Below are 23,073 nucleotides of genomic sequence, written 5' to 3'. Positions count from 1 at the left end.
AGTAAGACCTTGGTAGAAGTTACCCATTATGGAGGGTGTTGTCAGTCAATTACTGTCAACACATTCAATAAAAAAGAGTAACAATATCTACCCATAAAACAATCACAATGCTCTTACAAATCCAATAGATTTGATTTATCTGCTGCACCAGAGCCTATGAACCCTTAGCTAAATATCTACAATGAGACACTCATAAAGGTATGCCAGTATTTAAGACAGGATCTGGATCAGAATCAAGACTCATTTTATTGGCAAACTGGGAAGTAGAGACTTTTATCCATCATCCTAACCTTATGTGAAAGTCCACAGTGAGATAAAACATTTGGATTACTATTGAGTAATCCATAAACAGACACAAACATAAACTGAATAGAGAAAGAAATTTTCAGAGGTCACTGCAACTTCTCTAATAAAATCTAACAAAGGACTGAGGCACATAAACACTTTCTTCACGATTTGTGTTCTTTGTATGTTTTTTATAACAGATTGAGATACTAGAAAACACAAAGTACTTCTAGTTTCTGGAAATCATTAGCAAATGCGCTACAGCTTTAAGTTTCATGCTGAGAATATGCGCTACCAATAAAAAAAAAAGAAACATTTTTATCTAGAAACTTCAAATACTGGAGAGTTATCAGTTTCTAGTGTAAACTTATTTGATATTCATTGGTATAAAAAATCTCTTATATAACATATGCTTTGATCTACACTCACTTTAAGGCTCAATTAATACTAGACTGAATTAAAGTATTATGACCCAATTGGTCGCTAATTATATCTTCTTTGGATAAAAGTCTCTAGGAACCTGCAGGGCTTATTGTGCTGATTTCATGTATCCTTATTTGTGGCCATGATACCTCTGTGCAAGACATCACCTGTCACATCCCATCTTCCACTGATTTATTGTGGCTCCTTTATTCTAGACACCACGAAAGCTTTGAGCTGGAACACAACATACATGCAGCCTTCTCCTGGTTTTATGCTTCTTAAATTTTAACATGGTTTTGGACTGATATGCACACTTTCTCCCAAATGTATCTACAGGGTGGGCCATTTATATGGATACACCTTAATAAAATGGGAATGGTTGGTGATATTAACTTCTTGTTTATGGCACATTAGCATATGTGAGGTAGGAAACTTTTCAAGATGGGTGGTGACCATGGCGGCCATTTTGAAGTCGGCCATTTTGAATCCAACTTTTGTTTTTTCAATGGGAAAAGGGTCATGTGACACATCAAACTTATTGGGAATTTCACAAGAAAAACAATGGTGTTCTTGGTTTTAACATAACTTTATTCTTTCATGAGTTATTTACAAGTTTCTGACCACTTATAAAATGTGTTCAATGTGCTGCCCATTGTGTTGGATTGTCAATGCAACCCTCTTCTCCCACTCTTCACACACTGATAGCAACACCGCAGGAGAAATGCTAACACAGGCTTCCAGTATCCGTAGTTTCAGGTGCTGCACATCTCGTATCTTCACAGCATAGACAATTGCCTTCAGATGACCCCAAAGATAAAAGTCTAAGGGGGTCAGATCGGGAGACCTTGGGGGCCATTCAACTGGCCCACGACGACCAATCCACTTTCCAGGTAACTGTTCATCTAGGAATGCTCGGACCTGATACCCATAATGTGATATGGTAATATTATCGCATAGCGAATTAAAAACTTAGCTGTCTCTAGTCAACTTTCCTATTTGATTACTAGAATTAGCAAAGTTGACAAATATGGAGCTAAAACGAAGATGGAGAATACTTCGTTATCTTCGTTTTGAGGAATATGACGAATACATTCGTCATGTTCGTCATCTTCGCTAATTCTAGATATCAAACCAATAGGAAAGTTACCTTAAGTTAAAATCGCAATACGCGATTATTTAAATTGCATATTAATCGCGATAACTAGAATAATGACGAATATTCGATTTTGACGAATATTCAAGCGAATATTCGCGAATTTCGTCGAAATCGAATATGGCACCTCCCACTCATCACTACCGGCTAGGGGAAAATGTTGTACTGAAGTCGGGAGGGAATGGCAAGTCCCACTACCAAACCTATCTGCCAATCCAGAAAAAATCCAGCCCACCAAACATATTTTAAAAAAAGACTTCAGCAACCTGCACTTTGTTTAAGCAACTCTGCTTTCCTGGATTATTTTTACCTCATCCATCTAATCATTCACTCCAGTACTTTACCAGACACCGTGCTATATTTAACTCATGTAGATTTTGTAGGGGATTCAACAGGGATCTGCAGAGGATATTTTCCATCCCACGTGGACGTACTCTTACTGTATGTTCATGGTGGATTTTCCATGTAGATTCTGGCACATTTTTGCACCAAAATCCAAGTGAAATCTGCACTCAATCTGCTTCCCATTTTTTTCAATGGGAATCAGAGTACATTTTTCTCAGTATAACTGATTAATAATAATACACTGAATAATAATAATTTGTTTCTCAAAAACAAATGTTCATTCTTAATGCGGAATGAAAAACAATGGGAGGCCTAAAAACCACAGCAAAACTACATTTAAAAATGTGGAAAACTTTTTGAATTTTCGTGTGGCTTCCTGGCATAAATTTTCAGCACTTTTTGATGCAGTTTTTTTTTTTTTTTGCCAAAGTCAAAAGTGAAACCAGCAGGAAGGAGAAGTGCAAGTCCTTCCTTTATATTCCTCATGTCTTTTGAATCCACTCCTGGCTTTTGGCTTCAAAAACCTGCATTAAAAACTGAACAAAAAACTCTAACAAAAATTGCATGTGTGATTCTAGCCTTAAGGAGAAAAATTATTACAGTGTATGAAATGAAAACCAATAGTCATTAGGGACAACAAAAGAATGTGTCAATCTCAGCACAATTCATACATTAAATAACACCATTGTTAAGGATCTAATTAGAGATTTTTCCCAAAATTTGTTTGTACCAAATAGGTCCGATTTGGTACAAAGAAATTCGATCCAAATCAAGTGCCCTGTTGTCTAAAAAGTGGGGTATGACACCTAAAGGTCTCCTGTATCCAACCCTTTTCAAGCTCTTTAACACAAATATGCAATTGTAATGTCAAAGTGACAATGACATACATGTCTGTGGGTAAACGCATGGTAACAAGTGATAAAAAGCCTGCTCAGTCTGAATTTATTTTCTAATTAAAAAAATGCCCCCAAAATTTGGTGCAAGATGCCTATTTATCTGTCTTCTGAACTGTAAAATAGCAGCCACCATTTTGTGCACTTTTCTATAAGATGAACCTCAAAATTCCAATTCCAAAACTAAGTTTTTAGGAAATTCATAACAAGCTGGATTAGTTTAGTATAGACTCACTAATCTTTAGATGTAATACTAGATTTAACATAGAGTACACTAACATACAGCTCACATATACAAGTAATGCACAGACCATTATTAAATTGGCCATCTGTTTGCATTGCCTGACGAATGTACAGGTCAAACTATTCATTGCCTAATAGCTAAATCGATGAATGGCATGTTCTGCTGAGAGCATATGCTCCAATGGGTCTCTTGGGAGACTGTCGGCTCAGCAAGGTTCACCACAGAATAAGGAATTATGTCTTTTCTCCCTAAACTGAGCCATATTGTGTACGACATTAGTCAGATACAATTTTTTGTGCAATGCTGACAGCATTCCTCTACTGAACTGCTAGACTTGCTTGTAGCTCATGGTTTCGGAATGAAGCAGCATTGAGTGCTGACCTTGAGAAATCATCAGTAGTTGAAGGCAGGGTGCGAGATGTCACAGGATTCTAGACTCTTCTACGGTATATTGTATAATCTAAATGGAACCTTCAAGAAATTTTTCATGATAATCCCTTTCCATAAATCTTATCAGGGCATATAGTGGAAGCAAAAGACTGGCATACCTATAGTATATACAACATCTTCAGTGACTTAAAAATCATCTGTCAGGCATATTGCTTGGTAGAGTTGGTCATGCTGAGTAAAACTATGTATTTCTTTTTTTTTCTAGGATGAATAGTTGCAGAGATATATAACTTTTTATATTTATGCAAATTACCTATTTTGAGCACCAAAGGGCTGTCTATAACTCTTGGGGCATGACTAATCTTACACCCCTGTGCTCAGTGTCTCAGCACTTGCATGGTGGATGAGGTGCTGCTTTCCAAGTTCATCAGATCAACTGTGCAGTCACAAAGCCAATTTGACGCTTGCACAATCGATCTTCTGCTGTTACCCAAACTCGGGAAGCAGCATCAGCACAGTCCCCAAGTCACTGAGCCAAGTCAGCACTGGCATGAGAACACAGGGCTAAACGAGATGTCTAGTCCTGTCAATCAAAGGGGAGGGGAAGTGTAAAGAGCAGAGGGGTGTAGTGGTTCTCCAAGCTCTATGGCCAGCACTTTGGTGCTTGAAAAAGATCACTGGCCTGAATCTATAAACGTCTATATCTCTGCAATTATTCACCCTAAAGAAAAAAGAAACATATCATTTTACTCAGCATGGTCAACCCTACCAAGCAATATGCATGGTTTAAAAGGGTTGATCATGCTGACTGATGCTTTTTAATTCAAATTTGCATTTCACTTCAATATGAACTTTTCTCAAGCATGCAAATGTATGCACCTAAAGGCATTATGATTGTGACAAGTGCACTATATAAAGGTGGATTGCCAGCGAGATCTACTTTCCACACTATTGGGGCATAGACATATCATAGAAAAACATTCATCCACTCAGAACGCCCTTTATGATCAAGAGAAGAGAACTATTAACAAGTAGTGACACTCATCTGAGGGACCTGGATCATCTATTTAAAGGGGTTCTTTGCTTTTCCTATATTGTTGACCTATCTTCAGGATAGGTTATCAGTATCAGATCATTGGGGGCCTGAGTGTTGGCTGCCCCATCCGTCAGCTGTTATAAGAGAACGCAGAATTCGTATATATGAGCGCTGTGTTCTCTTTACTGTTTACCTGGTCGCCATCGACATTGCAGTGGCGAGCAGTGTAATTACAGCTCCACGGTTACCCATTACCTTCAATGGGATAGCTCCCTCCCATTGAAGTGAATAGGACAGAGCTGTCTCATTGAAATGAATGAGACGGAAGAGATGTAATTACATTGCTCGCCGCTGCAATGTTGACGGTGACCAGATAAACAGTGAAGATAACAGACCTCTTGAATGAGCTCAGCTTTCTCTTATTACTGTTGATTAGCTGGGTCACCAAGTGTTGGGCCCCCACCGATCTGATATTGATGACATATTCTGAGAATAGGTGATCAATATAGGAAAGGCTGAGAACCACTTTAATGCTAATGCTATGTTACAGAATTATGTTGGGTTATGTGGTGCTGCTAGAGCTAGTGCTGCAGAATAAAATATAGTGTTGGGCTCTGTTCACATCTGTGTTAACCATATGCATGCACACAACTTTTTTTGTGTGGCGAAAACCAGGCGCTCATGCCGGAAATCAGCTGGATCCCCACTGGATCCCATTATACTGTAGTCTACAGGGTCCAGTGGTGAATTGTAGTTTTAGGCTGTTCTTTGCTAGATACGTTTGCTGCAGATGTGAATGTAGCCTATATCCTTCTTTGCGCAGGCTTCTGACAGTTACATTGGAGAGGATTCAGAGACTTCATAAATGTATACAGGTGAAACTCGAGAAATTAGAATATTGTGCAAAGTTAATTTATTTCAGTAATGCAACTTAAAAGGTGAAACCAACATATGAGATAGACTCATTACATGGAAAGCGAGATATTTCAAGCCTTTATTTGTTATAATTTGGATGATTATGGCTTACAGCTTATGAAAACCCCAAAGTCACAATTTTGAGGTGCCCTTTTCTCAGGGGGTACTGATTAATTAGCTGACTAGAGTGTGACACTTTGAGTCTAGAATATTGAACCTTTTCACAAAATTCTAATTTTAAGCTGCATTAATGCAATTCATTTTAATTAGCATTACTGAAATAAATGGATTTTTGCACGATATTCTAATTTTTTGAGTTTCACCTGTATATATTATTTGTAGTTTATAGCTCAGTCTTTGTCATTTATAGCTCACATCCACTATATCAATAACAGTAGTGCCACTCATCTGTTCATTCCTTCTTCATATACTTAGAACTCACAACCATTCATTAACCTCTCACCTTAATTTCAGGAACCAGGTGCTCATTAGTGTTCTTAGTCACAAAACAATTTTCCTTTTTGGGGTGACCTTTTAGATGGGGATGCCCATAGAGCTGCGGGATTGACTGTTATATTACTAATTGTAAATCCCGTAATTCCATTAGCGGCTTCGTGTACACTGTATTGTTGGGCAGAGGCTCTAGAGCAGTGACTCTTGGTAGCAATTAGTGGTGAATTGGGGTGTATTGCCTTGCTGACTTCAATAAACCTTATTGTAATTACAGTTACGATACTCTTTGTACATTCTGTAATTCCTGGATCCTGGAGAGAAAAAAAAACATTGTTGAATTAATAGCTTTAAAATCTATTCACATCCTCCTTTTGACATTTAAGGTAATATTTAATAGCCCCATTTCAGAAAGAGGCCACAGGCTACATTTTTATTGACTGTGGTACTCGTGTGAAGTAATGTTTCTAAAAATGTAGATTCTGCGGGATTGAAGTGGTTATAATTAATGGCATGGCTATGACAGGCAGTTACTTTTCCTCGATAGCTTCAGGTGCATGAGTGGGAACCGGGCAGGCAGCAATATTTGATAATATATGAAGGCGATATGAACCATTTAAAGCCACCACCACTTCAGATTCTTCATACTAAGGTTATGTTCACAAGTATTTGATGGCATGGATGACAAATGAACGTGAAGCTATTAATAATAAAAGTTATCGGTTATATTGTTTTTTCAATTTGACTTTCCTGTTCACTTTAATGGTGGTAAAAGTGCCCTTTTTCCACCATTGAAGTCATGAGGATATCAGTTTTTCCATTCAACCGTTTTAACAATTAAAGGGGTTGTCCCAACTGGACATTTAGGGCATATAAATAGGATATGCCATAAATGTCCAATGGTGCAGGTCTCATCTTTGAGGTCTCCTATTTGAAGAATGGGGCCTTGCCATAAATTGCTGCGCATGCATGGCTTTCATTGTTTACCGCTGTGGTGCCGGCTTGGCTATCGAGCGGTGCCCGCACATGCACAACATCCAATTCATCCATTGCTATAGGTCTTCCAAAAATAAAATCACAGAAATATAGTGGCCAATATGGGGGAACTGCTCAGACCCCAAACACTGTGGCGTGTTTCTCATTGGGGGAGCAGTCCCACCGCATGTGGACCGCAGCAAACGACCATCCCCAGAAAAAAATGCGTACAATGGAGGATGCCGGCGCGGTCCACATGCACCACAAAGGCATCCTACACAAAACGGAGCATTGTGCGGATGAAAATATATAAATATATAAATCACAGAATTTTTTTTTCACCAAACGGATATGCCACTGACTATACTAGCTAGTCATGCAAGCAGATATTAAAAGCTGAGACTTTTGCCAATATATTCCTGTCAGGAACACATCAGAGCCCCTCATGCACCAAGTAACGGTCACTCAGCATGGCAAGGGGTCCTACCACTACGCTAACTATGGTGTGAACACAGTCTGAAGGTGATGAAATCCAGCTCACAGCCAAGCTTCCACACAACCGCCTAGCAGGACAACTAGTGCAATGTGAACAAAGCCAGACTGTAAGCCACACCCACATCAGACCGTGTGATGGAGGCTACCAGGTGCAAAAGAATGTTAAATGCCAGGTGAAGGCACATTCAATACATATGGAACAAAATCACAGAAATATAGTGGCCAATATGGGGGAACTGCTCAGACCCTAAACACTGTAGCGTGTTTCTCATTGGGGGAGCAGTCCCACCGCATGTGGACCGCAGCAAACGACCATCCTTAGCAAAAAATGCGTACAATGGAGGATGCCGACGCGGTCCACATGCACCACAAAGGCATCCTACACAAAACGGAGCATTGTGCGGATGAAAATATATAAATATATAAATCACAGATTTTTTTTTTTACTAGCTAGTATAGTCAGTGGCATATCCGTTTGGTGGAAAAAAAAATTCTGTGATTTATGTCTTCCAAAAATAGACAAATATATTTTCTTGACAGTTTTTTGCAGTCCCATAGCAGTGAATGGACAGAATGAGGTCCTGTTGTTGAGGTGCGGGCCCTATCATTATGCCATAAGTGTCCAGATGGGGCAACCACCTTTAAGTTCAGAGTACAGTGTAAATACTAATATGACTCTTACATTCATCATTTTGATGTGCTGAATCTATTATTCTATTGACTCAAGTGTTAAAAAGATGCATGGATTGATAGAAATTCAGTAAAAAGCTGTCTCATGGCTGCTTCTGAAAGTGTTTTTGCTCAGTCGAAATAGAAAGGAAAGACTGGTAAATATGAAAAGCCTTCTAGTAGACTTTCAGTGGTGTTTAACATACAGTTTGTTGATAATATTTTCCTCTCAGTGATGATTATTATTTTATTCATTTATGAGGCATCATCTTTCATAGCGTTGTACAGAGAATGTTGTCGCTTGCTCACATCGGCCTCTGTCCCCATTAGCACTTAATCTAAATTCCAGATGAATCTATTAGTTTGTTTTTGGAGTATGAGAGGAAAAAGTAGTGGAAGGAAACCTACAAAAACACGGGACGAACATGCAAACTCCATGCAGGTGTTGCCCTTTCAGATTTGAAACCAGGAGCCCAATGCTAACCACTGAGACACCATTATAAACAAACAATAGATTTTATATACTGATATTAATGGGGTTCTCCGGGAGGTTGATAATGATGACCTATCCTCAAGATAGGATATTATTATCTGATAGGTGGGGGTCTGACACCTTGCACCCATGTGATTAGCTATATTCAGAGGATGCAGTACTCTCCATCCAGATTACCAAGCACAGTGCAGTGCTGCCCATTGTATAGTGGCCGTGTTTGGTATTTCAGCCCAGGTCCATTCACCTGAATAGGATTGAGCTGCATGACTATGACGTGACCAATAAATGATGCCACTCTCCTAGGATGAGAGTGTTTTGTAAGACTAAACTGGCCAAACACATTTTATGTATGTTGGCCAAATCCACTGATTTGGGTGGGCAGCTTATATATGTGGAGGTTCTCCAACTCTTCTTCGACGTTAGGTTTGAGAAGCATCATACTGTACTTATTTCAACTTGCCTGATCCTTTTGTTTTCAGGCCATAAACTGAACCATGCATGTCAGTGGTGTAACTAAAAATGACTTGGCCCCACAGCAATTTTTTAAACAGGGCCCCCTTCAGGAATTTCTTTGCAACCTCCTCCTCTACTACAACCCTCCCACCTGCAGCCAGTCAAGATTGCTCTCTTAGAACAGGCCTGGCCACCGCTCATCTATTTCCAACATATATATACTGTATGTCATGTTGCTGTATATAATGTAATCATATAATACTGTTGAATGGCCCATACAAAAATCTTTCAGTCCTCCTCCTGGGTGTGCCCCTTCTGAGCTCGGACTCCAAAGCAGCCGCTTCCCCTGCTTCCCCTATAGCTACATCCCTGCTACATGTCTATGCTGGGTTGGGAAAGTTAGCTTTAAACTGAAAACATGAAATAAGCACCCACCAAAATGTTCCCAGGATGTGTATTATGGACAACAGATCCTCACAGAGTTGTCCCATCATGACACTTTCTAGAATGAGGTTTAGATTGGAAGGGATGGAGCCCGCCAGCATCATTGGAAGCAGGGATCAGCGACCAGCACAAAAGACTAGAAAAAGGAGTATTATCTGCTCCGAAACGTATTGTCAACCTTGATTAAAGAGAATTTTAAACTCACCTGGTCGTTCAGTTGCGCCGATATAGTGTCTCCACCAAGGGTGTGGACCTTTACATGGGCTACATCCCTTCCAATATTACCGTTCACCTCACAAGGGCTAGCAACCCATCCAAGCAAGGACTAGACTACACTGGCAGCACCGACCTCCCACTATCACCTACGTACACTAGTGTTGTGCCTACGCTCGCACAACCAAGGTGAGCCTAATCTTTCCAAATGACCCTTCCTTTAACATACATACCACCCTATGAGCGCCTTTCCCCCTCTTGTTGCCCTCCTCTGCTAGAATGAGGTTTAGGACGACAGTCTTATGTGTTGCGTACATCACAAATCTTGCAATAAATGTAAATTATTTCATCTCAATACTTTTATGAAGTTCCAATTTGTCATATCCGTGGTTCTTGTATAGGGTCGAGACACGTCCTACCCTCAGGCCATGGTCGGAGAACTCTTATCACACTTATTCAATAAGACAAATGGCCTCCATTTCTATATCAGCCTGGAAATGCAAGGCCAGCATCAATTTCTTGTAGCCACTGGGGTTAGATAGGACATCATAAACAGCGCCTGAAATTGTGATATTCCCAATATTTTGTATGGAAATAAATATTCTATTATGTCCACATCTATTGAGAAAAAACAGTGGTCTCATCTTTCAAGAGGAAACAACTGGCTTTTCCTGCTAGATGTATTCAGATACATATAAATGTAAGAGTTATGTCTGAGCAATGAAAGTCAGAAGCAAAGTGTTATGTTATTGTAACTAGATAGCGTGTACATTTCAGACTCTGTGATAGAGCAAGTCTGGGATCTGCCGAGCTGAGAAATGCTTTGGGGAGAACACGAGACATGCATTGAGGTATTGTTGGCTTATCTGTCAAGACACCTGGATGGTTCATTAATAGCAAAGAGCTCACAACAAAATGAATGTGCTCAGGATACCGACACCGAGCATGGATCTTGTCTAACAGTCTTAACATCCGAGTGTACAATATTAATAGGGAGAAGAGAAGAATTGGAGGATTGCCATGGGAGACTATGCCATTAATTTACTCTGTGCATTGAGGCTGTTTATGCTAAATGAACACTCGCTGGAAAAAAGGGGACAATTATTAACTTACTTCAGTTTGTGGTGGCATACATTGTAGCATAGCAATGAACAAAAATGGGTGTGTATGGTTGGGTTACATGATGGTGAAAATGTCTGCATACAAAGAGAACCTTGGAACATCTATAGAAACATGGTTGGAACTTAAAAATGATCAGAAAGTTTCTATAACCAAATGTGATCACAAATGCTAAATACCATCAGGGGCTAACATTAAAGGAAAAATGGGCAATCCATCTAAGGAGCTTCATTTTAGTAATTGAAAGCAAGAACAAAAAGATGCATCGCACTCACCATCCATGTTCATGTTCACGCTTCTTTATTAGTGGTTGCAGAGTTACATGCAGGGGCAGACTCACATGCTATATATTTCATTTTAGTCGTGTCCAAAGGTAATAAGGAATAAATAGCAAGCACTGAAGTTGCAGATACATGTAAGCCAATATGCCTAGGTGGCCCATGTAGTATGTAATATGTCTATCAGCACAGAACGCATGGATGTAATCACATATTAAGCAAGTTGTACAAATATGAAAGCGCTCACTATGCAAATCAATATACCGTATTTTTCGCTTTGTAAGACACACCTGATTATAAGGCGCATCTAGGTTTTTGATGAGGAAAATAAGAAAAAAAATATTTTGAACCAAAAGATGTGCTTTTGATGAGTTTTGAACTAATGGTGGTCTTTTAATGACACTATTATGGGGGATCTGTGGATGACACACTGATATGGAGGGAGCGCTGGATGACACTGTTATAGAGGATCTGTGGGTGGCGCACTGTTATGGGGGCATCTGTGGATGACGCACTGTTATGGGAGATCTGTGGATGACACACTGATATGGGGATCTGTGGATGACACACTGATATGGAGGGAGCTGTGGATGACATTGTTATTGGGGATCTGTGGATGATACTGTTATGGGGGATCTGTGGATGATACACTGATATGGGGATGTAAAACTAAACATGCAATGCAACAGCTCTCTGCAAACCAAATAAAGTACAAAAATGCATAATAATTGCTAGTGCTATACTTATAAATTAGAGATGCTTGGCAAATATATTTTGTACAAAATTATTTGAGCCCGTCTGCCACACTGATATGGAGATAACTGTGGATGACACTGTTATGGGGGATCTGTGGATGACACTGTTATGGGGGGGATCTGTGTATAAAGCTGTTATGGGGGGATCTGTGGATGACACATATATAGCATCTTATGCTGGTCCCCTCTGTGTCCCCTTATGTCCCTGTGTAAAAAGTGACCCCCATTACACCGGGCCCGGCTCAGAGCAGTCTTCATATGTAAAGATTAGTCATGTAATCATCAACAGTGGCTCTGCTTTGTTAAACTACGGTAATCATCTGTAGTAGTACTCACTATCAAACTAGCAGGCAGGCCAACAGCATAACGTAACTCACTCCCCTGCTCCGACCAGGTTCATTAATGAAGTGGGAGGAGAATGACGGAGTGAGTAACGTTACTCTGCTGGCCTGCCTGCTAGTTTGATAGTGAATACTACTACAGATGATTACCGTAGTTTAACAAAGCAGAGCCACTGGTTGAGGATTACATGACTAGACTTTACATATGAAGACTGTTGTAAACGGGGCCTAGTGTAATGGAGTATAGTGACTGCACTGGGCCCCACCACAAGTGCAACAGCAGTTGCCTGCCTCCAGCCCCTCCTCCCACCCCGCGTGATAGAGCTCTGATACATCGCAGGCCGCGCTGTGCAGCATAGCGGCCGGCAATGTATCAGTGTCAGCAATGTCAAAATTACACCATTCGCTTTATAAGACACACTGTCATTTCCCCCCACTTTTGGTTGAAAAAAGTGCGTCTTATAAAGCAAAACATACGGTAGATGCAGCAGAGATGTGTCATATGATGATAATATTTAGCTGACATTTTCTATGTTGTTACGGGCATATCAACGGAGTTATCCCAAATCCAATCACATTCTTTATTTTTATATATATTTTAGAAAATATAGTAGCAATAAATCACAGTCAGAGGTTGCAGTCAGACCCAGGTCCTGGAGCATAAGGTGTCCAAAAAGGCCCTCTACCCCATAGGAAAGATGAGAAATATCAGTAGTCAAATCACATTATTATGGGTACTTCCTACTTTTGATGTCGGCAGAGCGTAGCTCATGAAGGAATTTACGTATTGTGAGTTGGCTTGGTGGGTATATATGGTGTGTGACATACTGTCTGCACACATATCATACGTTACTATCAAGAGGAAAAGGTGCAATTTATCAGAGTTGCAAAAAGGGATGATTATTGGCTTTGGGTCCAAGTGTTTCTGAAACTGAGCAGTTTAACTGTTCTCGTGCTGCTGCGGTGAAAGTGTATTGCGAGTGATCAAATGGCACCAATAAGTAACATGGAAACTACTGAGCACCACATGGCATCGATGTACTGTAAGAGGAGAATGTCGGCTACGAAGGTATGCAAGGGCGGACCGACACTCTACAGTAGAGCAACTCACTGCCAAAATGAACCAGGTGGCTACCAGATGTGTGTCTAAAACAAACAGTTCAACAATCCCTACTACCTATGAGGCTCTGAAACAAAAAGATGGTTATTGAATCTTCCAGAAAGACAATACGACATGTCACATGGCTAGAAATGTCCGACAATGATTGGAAGAACATGACCAAGACTTCCAAGTACTACCTTGGCCCTCTAATGCCCAAGACTTAAACCCAATTGTGCATCTGTGGACCACTGCAATCATTGTGTTCCCTCTATGAATTTTCCTCACCCACCCTCCAGCAGCTGTGGGCAAAAGATACCTGTGACAGCCTACCAAGACCTTATTGAGTCACTCCCAGCCAGTCTAGCTGCTGCCCATGCTGAACACGGCAATTATTCTGGAGATTAGCTGGTGGTCATAATAATGTGACTCGACTGTGTAGTTGGGGTCCAGTTACCGATTTGGCTATATCCTATATGAATAGATCAGTATTATAAGTATGATAGTTGGGGCTTAGTTACTGATTTGACTTTGAGGCCCAGGGGTTCAGATTATGCACCAGTCTGACAATTTTTTTATGTATTTAGGGTCAACATAATTCTATATGGTTACATGTTATTATATTTATTGATTGTGTAATATTCATCCTCATCTACAGAATGCAAAAATGCAAGTAAATGCCCATAAACTCAATGATATAATGAAATGTACCATCACCATTGATGCACTTATGCTTTTAATAATATACAATACTCAGTAAATGACCATAATATTTTATATAAATGGACCTGGTATAATGAGTTTCCATTTTCTGGATACTTGCTACATTAAACCTTGGATAGGCTGTGAATAAAAGATGTTTAATAGCAATGATTTTTCTATCCTGGTTTATTAGCAATGCTCTGTAGACCCATATAAAACATAAGCAACAATCGCCCCATGATTCCTGTAGAGGACAGGGGCAGCCATATGTTCAGTTCACCGAATAACACCTATGTGTTCTATTGCATGACAGGGCATGATGTACCTGGAGGAACGCCGCTTGGTTCACAGAGACCTCGCAGCCAGGAATGTATTGGTAAAGTCTCCTAACCATGTGAAGATCACAGACTTTGGACTAGCCCGTCTACTGGAAGGAGATGAGAAGGAATACAATGCTGATGGTGGCAAGGTAAGCCATTTTTAATGTCTCTCTTTTGATGTTAATCGATGTTACGGAAGGCAATTGTAGCCAATACAACTAATAATTTAGTTATAGCATTGACACCAAACCTCAAACTTTTAGAAATTAGATTTTGTCCATTAGGCAACAGTCTAGTTGACTGTTTTAACACTAGTTATATGCAGCTTTGCTGAATTGGGAATATTTTACAGGGGCAAAAGCAAGCATTGCAACCACAAGGCAAAGCCTATGCTACTACTTTATGCAAGCAGTGACAAACCACATAATGATGCCTCAAATTTTCTTCTGCTAAGCACCTAGAAGTGGTCTGAATAGTGGACAATGAAACTGTAGGAGCTACTTGTGCTTGGTGAATTAAGCGATCCTCCCTACTAGTAGCCTGTCTGGGCTGTCTGGAGCCTGTTTGCTGCGTGTGCTCCCAACACCTCCTAACAACTAAGTCAGAACTGCTTAGATGGTGGGCAATTCATCAAAATGACCACCCTGCTTCTCTCAGTGAAATAATGTGCTCCCTCTCAAAGTCAACTAAGCAGAATGTCTTTGAGTGCGTTGTAGGGGCATGTCTAGCAGACAACGATCTCTCGCCAAGAGGTATACTACCCAAAAGTAGCCCCTGAAAGCTTTTTTATAGGGCAGCAGAGGAAGCACTTCAATGCCTTCTTATGGCAAGACCCAGTGTCTAATCAGATCACACCTGTAATCATTTACATAACTGCCTGAGAGATAACTGCATGTTGTGTTTTGCAGCAATCCAACATTTTTATCTCGGTGCGTTATTTATTTTGTTAGTGAGTTTATATTTTTGGTGAAAGAAAGAAAATATGCTTACTTTATGTGGCCATTGTATCTCTTCCATTTATTTATTTTTTGCCTGAAATCACCTATTTAAAGATCATATACAAATCAGTTTTCTTTAAAACTGAGTAATATACCTGAAGAATAATTCTTTAATAATTCTTTGATAATAATTTTCTTTACATAGATGCCGATTAAGTGGATGGCCCTAGAATGCATTCATTACAGGAAGTTTACCCATCAAAGTGATGTCTGGAGTTATGGCAAGTATTATATTCCGTATTCTATATTGTTTGGTACATTCTTTGTAGAAGGCCATCTTTTTTTCTCTGTAACTTTTTCTTCACTGATAAATGGTTGCCATATTATATATTTGATGCACTTAAGCTTGAAGAAGTAATTTATGTTTTGGTTGATTATTTTTTCCGTACTAGGCTTTTAGCAATATTCATGCTCCCATCAGCACCCTGGCCACTGATTCACTGATGTGTGAACTGATGTAGAACCCATGACCTTCAAGCTACCTTCTAGTTTTCTATATTTTCTAGCATATTTCTTTGTGAGCCATTATTTTTATTATAAAAAAATCAGTAAGTATGAGTGAGTAAAATGTATATCTTATAGGTGTCACTATATGGGAGCTAATGACATTTGGTGGAAAGCCCTATGATGGAATACCAACACGGGAAATACCTGATCTTCTGGAGAAAGGAGAAAGACTTCCTCAGCCACCTGTGTGCACCATTGATGTTTATATGGTGATGGTGAAGTGTAAGTAATGAGCGTTTCTGGGTAACTTTAAAATGTGCTAGTACAGTTGTAGTGAAAAATGATCTCAAAAACAAGACTTAGTGATGGAGGGCTTAGATAAAAAAAATATTGAATTGTGCAGTGTGCAGGCAGTATATATTGATGATCTATCCTCAGGATAGGTCATCAATATTTGGTCTTTGGGGGTCCAACTCCCAGCAACTGCACCCATCAGCTGTTTGAAGAGTTGGCAGTGATCTTACCAGCACTGCTTCCTCTTCCACATTACACTGCACTTTGTCTTGCTTGAAGCAGTGGTGCAGTGTAATTACAATTGCTCGTACCGCTCCAGTGAATGGAACAAGCACTTACACTGCGCCACTGAGACTTCTGAGACAATGCACATTGTAATCTTGAAGAGAAAGTAGCACTCGCACCAGCTCCACCAACTCTTCAAACAGCTGATCAGTGGATAGAATACCTCCTGAGCATAGGCCATCAATAAGTACTGGCTGCACAACCCCTTTAATATCCACTATTGCATTTAAGGTCTAAGGATTTATGCTGCTTAATTTCATAATTTATCTGATTCTGTATTGTGGAGGTCTGTGTTTCTGACTTAATAAATTGGATCATTCTTACTGCATTTAGCAACTACTAGAAGGAGCTGTGGAGCAAATTCATTGAAGTCAATGCAAAATGTATAAATTGTATACAGTGAATTTTTCTGTTGGTGGTAGGCAAGTGTTTTAATGCTGAGCACTCTCTCATTACGAACCTCCTTGTAGGCCTATATCCTCCCTCTATAGTAGGCCTGTTGAGATCAATGACTGAATTTGAAGTAGGGGATAATTTATCAGTTCATATAGAAAATATGGTCCATAGTAGTAACATGGGAAGCAGATTGCGAGTGAGATTGGCATTAATGATTTTTTTTTTCATCCTTCTGTTAACTAAAACTTTGCAAACTGGTTTACTGGATAATATACCTTGCACCAGTCTCCTAAAGTCAAGTTGTTGATAGGAAGCACATGCTCACTCATACAGTTTTTTTTTTTTTTTTTATGGTATATTAATTTGTAATTTGGTTCACTAGCATCTGTCTTAATTAGTTCTCAGTCTGTGAATTAAGTTGTGTGGGAAAATAGAGGTGTTAACGAACTTCACTTCCTACATCACCATCTGAATATTTGACAGCTCAAAGTATTAGGAGGAATGGCAAACCATTCTATACTGGAGTAAAATATGTTAGTATTTTACTTTTGCTTCATAGAGAAATATTCTAAAATGTATATAATGTAGACCAGGGTACTCAGATAGTTATGGTAAAAGTCTGCTTAACGGGGACTGTGGTCTTGTGAACGTCTGAGCTCAACATCAACAGTAAATTTTGTAGAACTATCAGTGTTAGAATGGGGTGCCTAGGGCTCACCATTAAAATTAATTCTGGGGGCCCACTGTATGGCTACTGTACGTGCAAATATTACCAGTTCACAACAGCAAGATGCAAGAAGATAACTGATTATAGTAGTCCCTGCAGTGACTTTGACAAAGCTCGCCCCAGGGGAAAGAAGATGCTAGCTGGCCTAGCTCTGAGCCTAGTAGTCATATCTCCCACCCAATGCATCTATAAAGGTAAACTGGGCAGTTTGTTAAATAATATTCCCAGTTTTCATATGGAGGTATAGGCTGGTTGAGATGTTATATGCTGCCTACTGTATCTATATATATACTGCAGTCAGTTTGCAGTGCTATTTGACACTTGTGCAGGGGGTGAGGACTAGGGACAAATCCCTTGCTCAGGGAACCACTGAGGGATTCACCTGTGGAAGCCCATGATTTATTATTATTTGTAAGTTGGGAAACTGATCCAGAACACTAAATTAAAGGGCTTCTACCACCAGAAATACTGTTATGTAGCTGACTGATATAGCGATGCGCCAATGTCAGCACTACATAACAGTGTGTTTCTAACATTTGTCCCTGCAGCCGTTTTTGTAAAATAAGCACTTTTATTATATGCTAATGAGCCTCTAGGTGCTATGTGGGCGTAAAATCAGCACCTAGAGGCTCCGTCTACTCACCCATTATCCCGCCCAGGTCCCCTGTTCTGCCCGTCCAGCTCCTCTTGATTGATGCCACGGTCCAACGCATCGTTGACGAAATCCCGCGCCATGCGCTGTTCACTTCTGGTTTTGGCGCAGGCGCAGTGAGTGAATGATGCGCTCCTGGTGCCGGATTCCTCACTGCGCCTGCGCCGACTACATCACAGTGAGGAAGCCGGCATCAGGAGAGCGGCCTTCACTCACTGCGCCTGCGCCGAAGACAGAAGTGAACGGCGCAGGCGCGGGATTTCGTCAACGATGCGTTGGACCGTGGCATCAATCAAGAGGAGCGGGGCAGGCAGAACAGGGGACCTGGGCGGGATAATGGGTGAGTGGACGGAGCCTCTAGGTGCTGATTTTACGCCCACATAACACCTAGAGGCTCATTAGCATATAATAAAAGTGCTTTTTTTTTACAAAAACGGCTGCAGGGACTAATGTTAGAAACATACTGTTATGTAGTGCTGACATTGGCGCATCGCTAATGTCAGTCAGCTACATAACAGTATTTCTGGTGGTAGAAGCCCTTTAATTAAAGGGTTTGTTGGGTTTCATGATATTGGTGACTTTTTCTCAGGACAAGTCATCAGTATCAGATCGGTGGGGGCCTGACTCTCATGTGAGAGCTGCATCCTCTTCACTGTTTACCTGCATGCCATCTACCTTGTGCTGTTCATCCCATTCACTTCACAATGCCACATCAATGGCCCCTAGGTCATACATTTCATGGAACTTGACAACCCCTTTAAGCCCCTGGACCCCCTAAATTAATTAAACCCCACAAGAACTAACTCCTAAAATCATTTAGACCCTAGATCAGACCTTTAAACTCATTCAGATCCCAAAGCAAACCCTTATGTATTTATTGCCCAGGCCAGAACCCATAAACTTCAGACCCCAGAGCAAACCAATCCATATTGAAACCAAAAAAACAGACAAAATTTAAGATAGATACATACATATTGAACGCTCCCGCATAGAGCAGCCATAGATTTCAGTCATTATTTAAGACAGTTTCAGGCATAAATGACAATAAATAAGCCGGGGCCTGATAGAAAAGTCAAACATACTTTCAAGGTTGCAAATCCAGTGGATTTGTGCCTTTTTCTACACCAAAAAGAGATGTAAGAGATATGATAACATATCCCTGTATTCTGTAGATAATACTTTTGTGCCACACCATGCAATTAGAGAACAGTCTCTCAAAGTATGTCTCTCCAGTCCATTCAATCTCATTACAAGCAAAATCTCCCTAGAGCTTCTGGCTTCATTTAAGTGCGATTAACGCCTCACTCCCATTTTCCCTATCTGGTTTCTCCTGAAAGGCGTCTGCATAACAGCACCAGAAACCTGTGACGATAAATGAGCCTGTTTTTAATAGGAGACTTTGGGCCTGTTGTGTGTTCATGACAAGAATGCAGAGTCTTGTGATGCCCCCTGCTGACTCAAGCAAATCTCGCGGAGCTGCATGTTTATCACTACAGCAGCTGAAATCAATAGAAATAAATTCCTCTATTGTGCTCTATTGGTGTCTCCATTGGAAAAAAAAGATTAGTACTAAATTACAGAAAAATGTTTTTTGTGTATGTCCAGTGTAGTCAAAATATGCCAGTGTATGCCATGTAAGTAGAACTGGTGTTATACAGTATGTAGACATTTATGTAAAACATCTCCAGAATATAGCACTGACAGAAAATTCCAATAATAAGCATCCACAGGACCATCCTGATATAAAGACATGAGATTTTTTTGGATTATAATGAGCCATGTGTAGGTGTGCAAACATTTATAATACAGCTGGTTAGAGATGGCTGCAATTGTTCACATCTGCATTAGAGGCTCCATTCAGGGCTTCCGTCACATATTTTGTCAAAAATAGGGAAAAGTCCTGCATGTGGGACTTTTTTCTCCACTGAACAAAAACCAAACCGATTCCATTAGGCCCCTTACAGATGACCGTGTGTCATGCTGCGAGTCCGCAGCGCAGCTCCCGACCAGACCTCCCAGCACTGACAGGGTCACATAGCATTATATTGATTTATGATGCTATGTAACCCTTACAGTTTTGGAATTGTATTGGAATAACACAGGCAGCATTATGTCAGTGTTTTCTAATACATTCCAGAACTGTAAGGGTTGGGAGGTCAGGCCGGGAGCTGCGCTGCAGACTCGCAGCATGACACACGCTTGTCTGCAAGGGGCCTTATAGTCAATGGAACCTGTTAGCCTCCGTTCCTATCAGCTATGTGCTGAATCTGATACTTCCATTATTGTCGTTGTTCTTCTCCTATAACGGAACAGAACAACTGATGTGAGGGCCCTTCAAGCCACAACTATATTAGATTCTGTGATTCCAAAAAATTTGGATTTATGATAGATTGAACTATGCCTTAGTAATATATTTCTTACTTAACCCTTCCTTTCATCAATATTATCTCCCTTTTTCTGGTTGAATTTGATAGACAAACCTTTTTAAGTGATAATATATTATTTTCCTCTCTTTTTTCCTTGCAAGAATAGTGTAGTTCAGGGGCGGACTTGGAGCTTAAAGTGGCCCTGGTAAGAAAAAAAACAAACTATAAATCGTCCCATTTTGTAGGCAGGTCCAAATTAACAGAAAAGGCGGGGCAACACAAGTAGGTGGGGTCAACAATACCATGGTGCAGAAGCAAATAGCACAGTGTAGCACAATATACTGCCCCAAAAGCTGGCACTCTGTGGTGGCCATCATTAGCTACCATCTTCTGTCCTCCTCCAGTTGTCTATGGAGCAGAGGGCTTAGGAGGTAAGGTGCGAGACACAGCAGTTGAATTCAGGAGAGCATGTGTGGTCACTGGCTGGGTACATGAATACCTGATTCTCACAGGGTTAATTACTGTTGAGAGCTTATTATGTACCAGGTCAGCGGCAGAGAGGAGGACTTGGGTGGCCCCCTGGGGCATCGTCCCATTGGGAAATTTCCCTGATGGGTCTATGGCCAATCCGCCTCTGGTTTAGTCTTTGAGTAAAAAATAAAGGTAATTCAGGGATATTTAAGCACAATTTTACCTTCTGCCATATTTGTCCTCTAATGACATCAGTAGGTTTTTAACAATCTAGAGGATGTTCACCAGTTGCTCTCGAACTTAGCCCACTGCCCACCCTTCAGTGTAAATACAGACCTAAGTATTAATGAAAAAACGGCTGGCTCACAGTAATTTGCATTTACTTTTACTAAACCTTATACATAATATAAAATCAAATACATAAAAAACCTTTACATTCACATAAAAATACCTATAAGACAAAGTTCATTTTGTATAGACGGTCCCTTTAAATGCGGAGCTCTCGCATGTAAGAAATTACAAAAGTGCAAAATTGCGGCTTCCTTATAATTTCTGGGTGTGTGGTTAATAGTATCAGTTGATATTAGATTCTGTTCGCTGTGTTATTCAATGTTCTTAATAGATGGCAGGCTTATGACACATTCTCTTAATTTGCTACAATGTGTCCATGTCCTTAGATAGGTTAATATGCCAGTTTGCGGTTAATTCATGTTGCGTGCACACATATTATGTTAGTAAAATGTTCAATCAATCCGCAATTGATTTCGCTAGCATTCAGTGTCTTATATTACTCACGATCTTGACCGGTCTGCCCGCTTTCTTCTAGAAAGCGGGCAGACCGGTCAAGAAGAAAGCGGGCAGACAGGTCACGATCATGAATAGTGATTTGGCTTAGTTCACCTACTGTAAGGTTAGTGAAGAAAAACTGATAAAACTTCTTTCCTCGTTCACCATAGCTAAACCACCATAAAGAAAACTTCACCAGATTAAACCAACAGAAAGGGAAAAAAAAGGCCATTCATTTAATAAGGGTGATGTTGTTTTCAACTCACGGCCAAAATGACCAGCTATAACTAGACAGATTGTGTGCATAAGAGTTAAATCCCTGTGAGCTACACTGCAAATACTTTGAAATGCTTTGTACTTTATCTTTCCCGTGTAAGCACAGAAAGGACATGCACCAGTAAACAGGGGGCTTGGGAGAGAGAGGGAGAGAGAGAGGGAGGCCGGGACATGATATATATGGATTCCTATAATGCTTTGTTCTGGAGAGAGACACGTATTTCACCTTGGAACAAATTACTATCTTCTCTTCTGCCAGAGGGCCCAGCAAACCATTGCAGAACATTTACCCCTGTTCTTCTATGTAAGACTGCAACATATTTCTTTAGAAAAGGTAACATGTCAGTGATGTAACATGTGTAGAACATGCATTACAATGGGTTTATAGTTTTAGTTTTTCACAATTCTTTTTAGATACTCTAATTTCTTTCCACACTCCAAAAAGTTCCTGATCTCTTCCCATAACACATTTGTAAAACATACAGAAATAAATAAAATGTTCCTTGATCTATGGAACCACTGGCATTGATAGAGTCCACCTGGACATTGGTTGACCGGGGTAGCGAATCAGGGTTGCCAACCAGAATTTTTCTTTCTTCTGACAATTTATCCAAAAAACATGGAAAGCCAAATTTTGCAATACTGTAAGAAATTATACCGATTATAAGTACCGTAATACATATATGTAGCTCAATGTAATGATAAGAACTCTTTACCAGCATTTACTGGAAACTATAAAATATTAATAATTAGCGCCAAGTAACCTGCTCAGGTGCCACCAGCCTCAAAAAAATAACAGATACACAGACTCACAGACACAGGAAAAAAGTTGCCTATTTTTACAGATGGTCCAGTAATTTCTGGATGGTTGGCAACTACTTCGAT

The 23,073-nt window shown here is 40.2% G+C and overlaps 1 protein-coding gene across 2 annotated transcripts in view; it reads left to right on the top strand.

Moving 5' to 3' along the window:
- ERBB4 (erb-b2 receptor tyrosine kinase 4) overlaps window positions 1-23,073 on the top strand; it is a 1,172,496-nt gene that overhangs the window by 1,086,745 nt on the left and 62,678 nt on the right. For both annotated transcript variants that reach the window (XM_040439645.1, XM_040439646.1), the window contains exons 21-23: window positions 14,484-14,639; window positions 15,634-15,709; window positions 16,071-16,217. In XM_040439645.1, the coding sequence (XP_040295579.1) occupies window positions 14,484-14,639; window positions 15,634-15,709; window positions 16,071-16,217 (379 nt within the window). The remainder of the gene's footprint in view (window positions 1-14,483; window positions 14,640-15,633; window positions 15,710-16,070; window positions 16,218-23,073) is intronic.

The sequence above is a fragment of the Bufo bufo genome, chromosome 7, assembly GCF_905171765.1.
Source record: "Bufo bufo chromosome 7, aBufBuf1.1, whole genome shotgun sequence".
Classification (NCBI taxonomy): Eukaryota; Metazoa; Chordata; class Amphibia; order Anura; family Bufonidae; genus Bufo; species Bufo bufo.
Note: the sequence above shows the minus strand (reverse complement) of the source record. Positions and strands in the feature narration are given on the sequence as shown.